Consider the following 11046-nt stretch of genomic DNA (forward strand, 5'->3'; position numbering starts at 1 on the left):
GAGAATGAGTGAGGAAAGATTGACCAAGAGGATATATGTGTCGGAAGTGGAGGGAACGAGGAGAGGTGGGAGACCAAATTGGAGGTGGAAAGATGGAGTGAAAAAGATTTTGTGTGATCGGGGCCTGAACATGCAGGAGGGTGAAAGGAGGGCAAGGAATAGAGTGAATTGGATCGATGTGGTATACCGGGGTTGACGTGCTGCCAGTGGATTGAATCAGGGCATGTGAAGCATCTAGGGTAAACCATGGAAAGCTGTGTAGGTATGTATATTTGCGTGTGTGGACGTATGTATATACATGTGTATGGGGGTGGGTTGGGCCATTTCTTTCGTCTGTTTCCTTGCGCTACCTCGCAAATGCGGGAGACAGCGACAAAGCAAAAAAAAAAGAAAAAAAAAAAAAAAAACACCCACGCACACACATATACATACCTATACATTTCAAAGTACACTTACATACACATATACATAAATACACATGTACATTTTCATACGTGTTGCCTTCATCCACTCCCGTCACCACCCCACATGAAATGGCACCCCCCCTCCCTATGTGCGAGGTAGCACTAGGAAAAGACAACGAAGGCCACATTCGTTCACACTCAGTCTCTAGCTGTCATGTGTAATGCACCGAAACCACAGCTCCCTTTCCACATCCAGGCCCAACAAAACTTTCCATGGTTTACCCCAGACACTTCACATGCCCTGGTTCAATCCATTCACAGCATCTCGACCCTGGTATGCCACATCATTCCAATTCACTCTATTCCTTGAATGCCTTTCACCCTCCTGTATGTTCAGGCCCCGATCGCTCAAAATCTTTTTCGCTCCATCTTTCCACTTCCAATTTGGTCTCCCACTTATCGTTCCCTCCACCTCTGACACATATATCCTCTTGGTCAATCTTTCCTCGCTCATTCTCTCCATGTGACCAAACCATTTCAATACACCCTCTTCTGCTCTCTCACCTACATTCTTTTCATCACCACGCATTTTTCTTACCCTTTCATTACTCACTCGATCAAACCATCTTACACCACATATTGTCCTCAAACATCTCATTTCCAACACATCCACCTTCCTCTGCACAACCCTATCAACAGCCAATGCCTTGCAACCATGTAACATTGTTGGAACCACTATTCCTTCAAACATACCCATTTTTGCTCTCCAAGATAACATTTTCACCTTCCACACATTCTTCAATGCTCCCAGAACCTTCGCCTCTTCCCCCACCCTGTGACTCACTTCCGCTTCCATGGTTCCATCCACTGCCAGATATCTAAAACACATGTACATATTCATACTTGCTTGCCTTCATCCACTCCTGTTGCTACCCCACCCCACAGGAAAACAGCATCGCTATCCCCTGCTTCAGCAAGGTAGCGCCAGGAACACAGATAAAAAAGGCCACTTTCATTCACACTCTGTCGCTAGCTATCATGTGTAATGCACCAAAACCACAGCTCCCTATCCACATCCAGTCCCCACAGAACTTTCAATGGTTTACCCCAGATGTTTCACATGCTCTGGTTCAAACCATTGACAGCATTTCTATAAATGAGTCTGCCTAATTTTCCAATGAATCAACTTTACCTCTCAGGTAACTTTTAGGAACATGGCTAGCAGGGTCCAGTACAGGGAGGGTCAGAGTAAGTACAAAGGCAAATTTAGTCCAGAAATCAACTATAAGGAATATATGCTTCAAATACACAAATCCCAGCAGCATCATTACAAAATGCGATGAACTTATATCTTTTGCAGTTACTGATAAACCGAACATTATTGCAATCTCAGAAACATGGGTAAACTTCTGAGAATAAACACTCAATGGCCAAGCTAGCAATATCCTGATACAAACTATTTACAAAAGATTGTTTATACAGGGCAGGTGGTGTTCTGATCTATGTTGATAACAATCTACCATAGATAACAATCTAAGTGTTATTAAGATAAGCATTCTAGATACACACACTTACTACTCTCTTTATACTGACATTAATGACATTATTTACATACCTCCTAAGCAAAACGAAGACAATAAGATGCTATACAATGAAATCAAAACTATAGTAAGCAGTAAAGAGGTTATAATAGTAGGAAGCTTCAACAATCCAAAAACTGGAACACATTAACAGATGACCGAGAGGGAATGAGAATAATGGAATTGATTGAAGATGCTTTTCTAGAACAGTTAATCAAAATACCAACTAGAGGTAAAAACATCCTTGATCTTCTCCTCACCAGTGACACAAATCAACTCTTACGAATTAGGTGTGTGTGTCAAACAGTGATCACAGTTTGATTATATTGAGATAAATTTAGATTGTGAAAAAAGTAACAACAAACTCTTGATCCCTGATAACAGGAAAGCAAATTTTGTAAACATTTGATTTGAAATTCGCTGTACCAATGGGACAAAACTTCCTGACATTTACAGAATAGAGGCACTGTGGAATAATTCTGAAAATGCAATACTCAAGATTGAAGATAAACATATTCCATGAATTATGAAGAGAATTTGCAATGTTTCAAAACCACCATGGATGAATAGGAGAATAAGACTAATTTGCCAGAAGAAGAAAACAATAAATTCAGATCAATGGGAACCAATGAAAATTGCAAGGAATTAACCAAAACCCAAAGAGAGTGTAAGGTCATAAGACAGAGTAAATGAGGAAAAAAAAAAGGATTTTCTTGAAAGTTAATAATAATCCTGAGGAATTCTTCAAATATATAATACAGGATATCCTTGAAAGTTAACAAATAATCATAAGGAATTCTTCAAATATATAATACAAAGGAAGACAGTAAAAGAAGGAATTGAACCATTACAAAAAAAAACACGACACACTAACTAATGATGACAAGGAAATAGCTACCAAACTAAATTATTCCTCTAATTCCGTATTCACAACTGAAGAAACATCTAGAATAACGCATCCAATGAAAATGTTTCAAGAATCTGACAAAGGAAAGTTGAAGGTTAGAGAAATAAAGAGCTCTAAAGTACTAAAATACCTGGATCAATTAAATCCTAACAAATCCAGCAGCCCGGATAACTTAGCTTCAAGATCATTAAAAGGGGTCAGGAGACAGCTGATATGCCCCATACCAAAATTGTCAACAAATCTCTATCAGATGGTCAAGTGCCAACTGTCGAAGTAGCAGATGTTACCCCTATACATATATAAAAAGGAAGACAAAGGATGTTTGTTGAACTACTGCCCAATTAGCCTTACATCAGTGTTTGGTAAAACTATGGAAAAAATACCACGAGATAAAACTGTCACATTACTAGATCACAAAATCATATGGAACAACCAACACAGCTTCTGCAATAGAAGATCCTGCCTGACAAATTTGCGGGAATTTTGTAATGTTATTCTTCGGAACTGGAATGAAAAAGTACCATCTGATGTAGAATATTCAAAAGAGGCTTTTGATAAAATACCTCACAAGAGACTTTTACATAAAGTCAAAGCACACAGAATTGGTGAAGAACTCTTTACATGGATCAGAGAATGGCCTACCAGAAGAAAACAGCATGTAGTATTAAACACTAAAACCTCAGCCTAGCTAGACATAATGAATGGCAAGCCACAGGGGTCAGCCCTAGGCCCAGTTCTTTTCATAATGTACATTAATGACCTAGAACCCAGTAACATATCTAAGATCTCCAAATCTGCTGATGATACTTAACTAGGAGGTAGACCTGTAAACAGGTGGGATTGCAAAGTGGTCTCACACATGGCAAATGAAATTCAATGTAGACAAGTGTAAAGTTATGCACTTTGGAGACAAGAATATATGATATGACTACAAACTATTCAGAAACTCTCTAACTAAAGTAAAAGACGAAAAGAACCTTAGAGCTGTCCTTAGCAACAATCTGAAGTACACTAAACAGTGTCAAGCAGCAAGTAAAAAAGGCAACCAAATGTTAGGTTTCATAGCCAGGAACATGAATTACAAGACAACAGAAACAATTCTCACACCGTATAATTCTCTTGATAGAACACATCTTGAATATGCAGTCCAGTTCTGGTCCCCAAACTATGAAAAAAAGACAAGGAAAAATTAGAGCAATTACAAAAACACACGATAAAATTGATCCATCCCTTAGAAATTTGGCATATGAAGAATGGCTAAAATGACAATCTCTTCTACCTTAAAAGACATACACTTCCTGGTGACTTAATCCAAGTGTTCAAAATTCTGAACAAGTATGATAAAGAGAATCATGTACATCTTTTCAAAATACAAGAAAATCAGTCGCCAGAACAAGTGAAATAAAACTCAAAGCTAAAAGATTTAGTATGGATGTGGGAAAACTTCTTTTCCTATAGGTGTGTTGAGCACTAGAATAAGTTACCATCAGACGTAGTGAATACTACGACTATAAATACCTTCAAAAGTTGTTCAGGTAAATATTCTAAAAGTTCAGGTATACTCTGAGAAAAACGCCCGAAATAAACTGTATAAACGACAGCGGTAACAGGGACAGCAAAAGGCTAATGTGCACCATCAGGGAATCAGTGATAGCTTAAAAAACTGCTGAGCGGAATTACATTTTCTTGATAAACTAAACTCTTTTTTTTCCAGAAAACCCAGCTGTGAACTAATCAGGCCTCCTGTTGTCTGTCTTTCCCATGTAAACTAATGTAATGCACCCATCCACTACTTTTACCTAAAGTACCTGACAACTATTGCTAGGTAGTGCTCCCACCTAATATTCCTACCCACTGCTTCTATTTACTGATCCTATCATTTTACTAAAGCCAAAGCGCTCACTTAGGAAAAATTCTGATGTGAAGAATGAGTTGTGTGACTGAAGTCTTGTCAAGTGTTATGTGTAACAAGGAAAGACTTTGTTTGTGGACTGAATGCCACCAATCCACGTGTGGGTGAGGCAAAAAGAAAAGACAGTTACCTGGGTCAGAAGGGTGCAACATGATAACAACTGAAGTGCTGGCTCACTGCACAACTATCCCTAACCCTTCCGTTACCCAAGCAAGTAGTACCTGTAATAAAAAAGTGGCTTCCTACCAACTACTACCTATCATACTTATCAAATTGTAATGCTATGAAACAAGGTCTGCCACTGTTATTCTCTTCTCCGAACATTACTTTACAAGTAAAATTACCATATTGGACTTGTACCTGTAAACCAGGGTTTTGTATAAGGAAAATCACAAAAGGGAGTGATCTGCAACAGAAATGAAGGTCAAAATTGTTTGAAAGACATCAAAAACAATTTCAACCAAATGAAACCTAACAAACCTAACCGAAAATTTGCTGGATGTCCAAAACAAAATCATAGTGAAATGCCATGGTTGAGCTAAACTGTTATACATGGTGGGACTAACTTGACCACACCTAGTATTCCATGGTATATCAGCAGTTTAGCTATGCAATAAAATTAGCTTTGGATGCCAAGTGATTGTCTTCTACAGTCGTGATATGCAATTTAAAGAATAAAATAATACCTACAGTGCAATTTGAAACAATGTATCTATTTCCTAAAATCAATTGACAGAGATGAAGGCTATGGATATACATAAGAATGTGGACTTCATATATACGAAAATCAATTGTACAAAAAAAAAAAAAACGCCAAGAATTTTATAAGAAACATATGAAAACTGTGGTCTGCTACAAGAGACTGCATGGGATGGTTGTGTGTGGATGGCTGTGCATCATGCAGTAGGATGAAGTGCAATCACAGGTGTGTGGCATAATTTTTACCAGAATACTGAAAATCAAAATAAAAAAATCTCTGTAGCTAGGAAAGTTAGGTAAGGTCTTAGTAAATTCTGTTGATTTCTAACAAGCGTTTAATCTAAATTTACATAAACAAACTCTTATCTTCCCTGATGACCCAAACCAACATCACCTTTCTTAGTATTGATAAATATAAACCTCCTAATCATCCTCTGTAAATTCTATTCTACTACCTCTGTACAGTGGCTATGCAAAGCCAGTTTTGATGTGCAACTATACTGTTTAATCACCTTTTCAACGGAAAACCCTGTTTTCATTAGTAACCTTAGAGTTCAAATGACTATATTAAGCAAGTGTTTACTACTGCACACATTTATCATGTGACTCGAAGCCCTCCTCACACTTATGTCAAGTCATTAAGAATGACATATCTTATAAAGGTGGGGCTATAACTTACTTTAATAAAGCATTTATCAAATGTGCTCACTAACCAGAGAACATTATCTCCGTAAGCCCATACTTTACTCACAAAAACAAATATCAGTGTGATTGCCTTATTCCCTATGAACACTGCCTCTCCTCCTCCATTCATGCAATTCTACATATGAACACCAATAATCAAAAGGTCTTCATTCTTCCCTAAAAAATGTATGAAACAATACCACACAGGTGTGTGAAACTTCATAAATTACCTTTTGGGCGACATTTTACACTATATCAACAAACTTGTTATGGAGTGCCATCCTCAGGAGGGGGACAGCAACGGAAAAGGTGAGGAGGGGGGGTTAACTCGACCACCATAAATCTAGAGAATTACGAAGACTTCCACCACCTGATGGTTACTCCTCGCACAAACAACACTGTACCAACCTATGGCCATGAGTGCGAGGGAGTGTTAAGTCCTAGTGTTGAATATATTTGACGCGACACGTCTTGGTCTGCCCCGTGCTGCCAGCCCTACGCAACCCTCCATAACCCACCACAACTATCGTAATGGCAGAACACACTTGTATGCACACTTCACTCTCCACACTAACCGTTAACTAGTGCAACTCCATATAACACGATCAACAAATTCTGGAGTCGTTCCATTCTGGTTTCGTAACGAAACTCCGGTTAAGTTTAAACTACATTTCTTCCCTTTCCGCAAATCTTGTACTTTGTTATTTGCTACTATAGATGCACTGAGTTTATAAGCTTATCTCTCTTGAACGTAATACTTTCAGTGTAGGATTTTAACTGCGGAGACCCCAGCAGTATCAAATACGTTGTGGGACCGACGATCCTCCTCAGTTAATATGAGTTCAGTCGTCTATTACTCAGACAGCCCAGGGCCGCATAACCCCTGACTAGACAGTACCCTTCCGCATGTTGTCTTTAAAATCAGGCTTACCAACATTTTCAATTCTCCTTACACAGCAGAATCGCGAAAAATTACCGTGGTTACAATGCATTTTCGAATTATAATTCGTCCCTCTTATTTGGTGCATTGTAACATACATTTGGACAATGTAGATGTTAAGATCACAACTCTATGGGCTCGAAAATAAACAAAACACATAATTACTGAAAATATACTAGCAACAGACATTTAAAGATGTGAAAATACTTATTCGGATGTCTTAAGTATATATTCCAATAAGGTTATGAATTAAATCAGCAGGAGCCTCAGTATAACTTTGCTTTAGAACGCGTAGGAATACACCAGCGGTGAGCGGTCATCTTGAGTGTGGTACAATGTTTGCTTTCAGATTACAGTTTTGCCTGACACTTGTCGTAAACCTAATAGTATGCCTTATACCAGTCGAGACTGATTAGTGACAATTTGTCTGACGAACAATTACGCACATATCTTTACAATTTACAGGAGAAATAATGCAATGTAAGGGATATGTTCCTTATCAGCTTGACACATGTAGTTTTAAATGTAGGATCACTGTGCAAGTGACACACTTGCATAGATGTTACTATGCCTCTCTCAAATTCTCCTTAGATTCATCCAGTGCACATATCAAGTATCATCTACATAAGCACAAAGATTATCACACGACTATTTTTTGGAAGGGGACAGAATATCACCAACAAACCAACTTTCGCATTTTCAAAAATGCAGAATGTATTATAATTATCATCACTTATTATTATCATTTTTATTATTATTATTATTATTATTATTATAATTATCATTATTATTATTATCATTATTATCATCATTATTATAATTACTACTACTACTACTACTACTTTCATATATATATATATATATATATATATATATATATATATATATATATATATATATATATGTTAGGTCACATAACCGGGCAAGAACCCAACCCATGACCTGTGTCTGGGAACTTAGGTCAAGGGTTTGGCTCCATGACTTGTCCCTATCTACATCCAGGCCTTACAGACCTTTCGTCAGTTTATCTACGACGCTTCACATGCCCTGATTCAGTTTATTAACAGCACGTCGACCCCTATGCACCACATCGTTCCAATTCACTCTATCCCATGCACACCTTTCACCCTCCTGCATGTTCAGACACCGATCGCTCAAAATCTTTCTCACTCCATCTTTCCATCTATAACTTGGTCTCTTCGTTTTCGTTGTTCCCTCCACTTCTGACATATATCCTCTTTCCCATTCTCTCTTCCCTCATTCAATCCATATGTCCAAACCATTTCAGTGAACCCTTTTCAGCTTTGTCAACTACACTCACTATATTCCTAGCCATCTCTCTTAACCTTTCATTACTTACTCGATCAAACCACTTCATACCACATATTGTCCTCAAACATTTCATTCCCAAAATATCCACCCCTCTTTCGCACAGCCTTATATATGACCCATGCCTTGCATCCATATAATATTGTTGATACTACTATACCTGCAAACACACGCAGAACCTTCGCTTCCTCACTTCCGCTTCTAGGGTACCATTCGCTGCCATGTCCACTCTCAAGTATCTAAAAGTCTAAACACTTCACCTCCTCCAGCTTTCCTCTAGTCAAACTCATATCCTAACTAACTTGTCCCTCAACCCTACTAAACCTAATAACTTTGCTTTTACTCACATTTACTCTCAACTTCCTCCTTTCGCGCCGTCTTTCAAACTCGGTCAACATCTGCATTGTCTCACTCGAATTTGCCACAAGTGCTGCATCATCAGCAAATCACCGACGCACTTCCTAGGCCCACTCATCCCCTAATTCGCCCCTCTCTCCAAGACCCTCGCATTTACCATCTGCACCAACCCAACTGTGGATAAATCAACCGGGGTGACATCACACGCCCCTGTCGCAAACCAACCTTCCTCTGAAACCATTCATTCTCCTCTCTGATCCTACTAGTACACATTCCTAATCCCATTAAGAGCTTTTCCTTCAGAAAACTGCACCGTCATAAGATCGTTGACTACGCCTCTGACATAACTGAAAGGTTGAAGTACTTGATCATCGTTGCCATGGGAGTACTGCTGATATATGAATGTGAGGAATGATCAAGACGAGAAGAAATCTAAGCATTGGAAATGACACATGCGATTTTTGTACCACCAAGAAATTTTTCGTTGGAAACCGCATGCGCAACCGATGAAATGCATTTACCAAAATATATTTCGAAAAGAGCAGATAATGTTGATGAAAATTTAGAATAGCGTGAATGAACTACGAGTTTTATGTTTTGTTTACATAGATATTGTAGAACATGAAGGCCAAGTTTGAGTCCGTCATGGGACGTGTTGAGTTAGAAACTGGATGTAGTCTATGATTTACATTTAACGTCGTGTTTATGAAACTGTACCGCGCTTTTGCACTCTTTGTTATGCCTGACCAAACAAAGCAAGGCTGATGTTTAGAAGCAGGCACGTAAAAGTTTTCCTAGTCATGAGGGGTTAGCTTATAGCTTGAATGCTCAAGAAGCAATGAGACAAAGCACTTCAGAGATAAGGGAGAGCAACGGTTATATCTATTCTGGTGATATCAAGGGGAACAGGAGGGCAGTTCAGGGTTCTTCTAGGGTGCGTCATGAGAAAGAGAAGAGGTTCAGGCTTAGTATAGGGTTGGTTATGGGATTCCTAGAGGCATCCACTGGTTTTCAAGCGCATTCAGTAATGATCATGATAAACTGATGCTTTTTATTGAATCGAACGCAACCAAAGTCGGAAAACATACCGAGAAAATGGGAAGGTAAAAAAAAAAAAAAAAGAGCAGAGCTTTCTCACAGACACTTGGGTTAGCAGTTTACTGATTACCGATGAGTCAAGTGGTTGGCTCAGTGATGTTGCTGTGCCAACCTGCAGCTGCGGGATGGGGATCCCAAGTTACAGGAGGTGAAAGTGGCGAGAATGATGCAGTGGCTTCTTCCCAAACTGCTGCTCAAAGGATGGGATGGTGAGAGAGTCAGGAGGGCTAGTGTGTTGAATATGGCTCATGATAGGTGGTGTAGCTAAGGGTGCAGGGGAACCTAGCATAAACTTAATGGGAAGAATGAAAATTATGATGTTCTTGAGTTCAAGCGCAGGGAGTCTTATGTGCCTGGAGGCTATGGAGAAGGTAGAGTTTAGTTTACCGTCAGGGCGACATAGGGAAATGTTTGGTGGACTGAACAGCCTAAATAGGGATGGTTAGGGGCTAAGCCCAAGGGTGGTGATAGGCTGCTGTGCATGGCTGCGGGTTCATTATGGTTTACGATAACGGATCTGATGGTGGTTCAGCACTGGGGGTTGTTAAGGGTGTTCTGGAGGATTTACAGTCAGGACAGCTGTTATCATTGATGACCTCAATCACTGAGATGTCGAAGGACTTCCCCCCAGCAGGTGCATCCAACAGGACATCCATCATTCGTAAGGATGAGGAAGCACAAAATTCCCTTCATAGGAGGATCAGAGACTATTCGGAGTCTTCCCCTTGGCATTTATTGCCACCGATGACCATCTCACGCCTAATCCAGTGAACTTCAGGGAGCATCTCGCAGTTTTCAGGAGCATCTGTGGACTTCACTTGGTATCTAATAGTATTCAGGGGCATTCCATGGTAGTCGAGACATCCCTTCGTATTCAGGGACATCCTCCTCTGATATTCATGACAGATCCTTGGTCAGTAGAGTCATATATCCTCCAGTGGTATCCTGTTGTATTTACGGACATCCTGCAGTATCTTGGGACATCCTATGGTGCTCAGCGCCCTGAAATTAGTACAAAGTGTGATGGTGGGAATCAATCTGTCGTTATCTGTGTTCATCTTCAAGGTGGAAACAGGGTTTAGGAATGTTGTCTGATAATAAAAAAATTGATTTCTTCTTATTACACATGTAAGGTC

General features: G+C 39.4%; 1 protein-coding gene across 4 annotated transcripts in view; it reads right to left on the bottom strand.

Annotated features, from left to right (window-relative positions):
• The window catches only part of LOC139753815 (TGF-beta receptor type-1-like), a 255338-nt gene extending 248291 nt beyond the window's left edge, over nt 1-7047 (bottom strand). For 2 of the 4 annotated variants that reach the window (XM_071670712.1, XM_071670710.1), the window contains exon 1: nt 6762-7046. In XM_071670712.1, coding sequence (XP_071526813.1) covers nt 6762-6816 — 55 coding nt within the window. In that variant the 5' untranslated portion in view covers nt 6817-7046. The other 2 variants (XM_071670714.1, XM_071670711.1) reach the window with 2 other exon arrangements.
• Nucleotides 7048-11046: the final 3999 nt, after the last annotated feature.

The sequence above is a fragment of the Panulirus ornatus genome, chromosome 15, assembly GCF_036320965.1.
Source record: "Panulirus ornatus isolate Po-2019 chromosome 15, ASM3632096v1, whole genome shotgun sequence".
NCBI classification, from domain to species: Eukaryota; Metazoa; Arthropoda; class Malacostraca; order Decapoda; family Palinuridae; genus Panulirus; species Panulirus ornatus.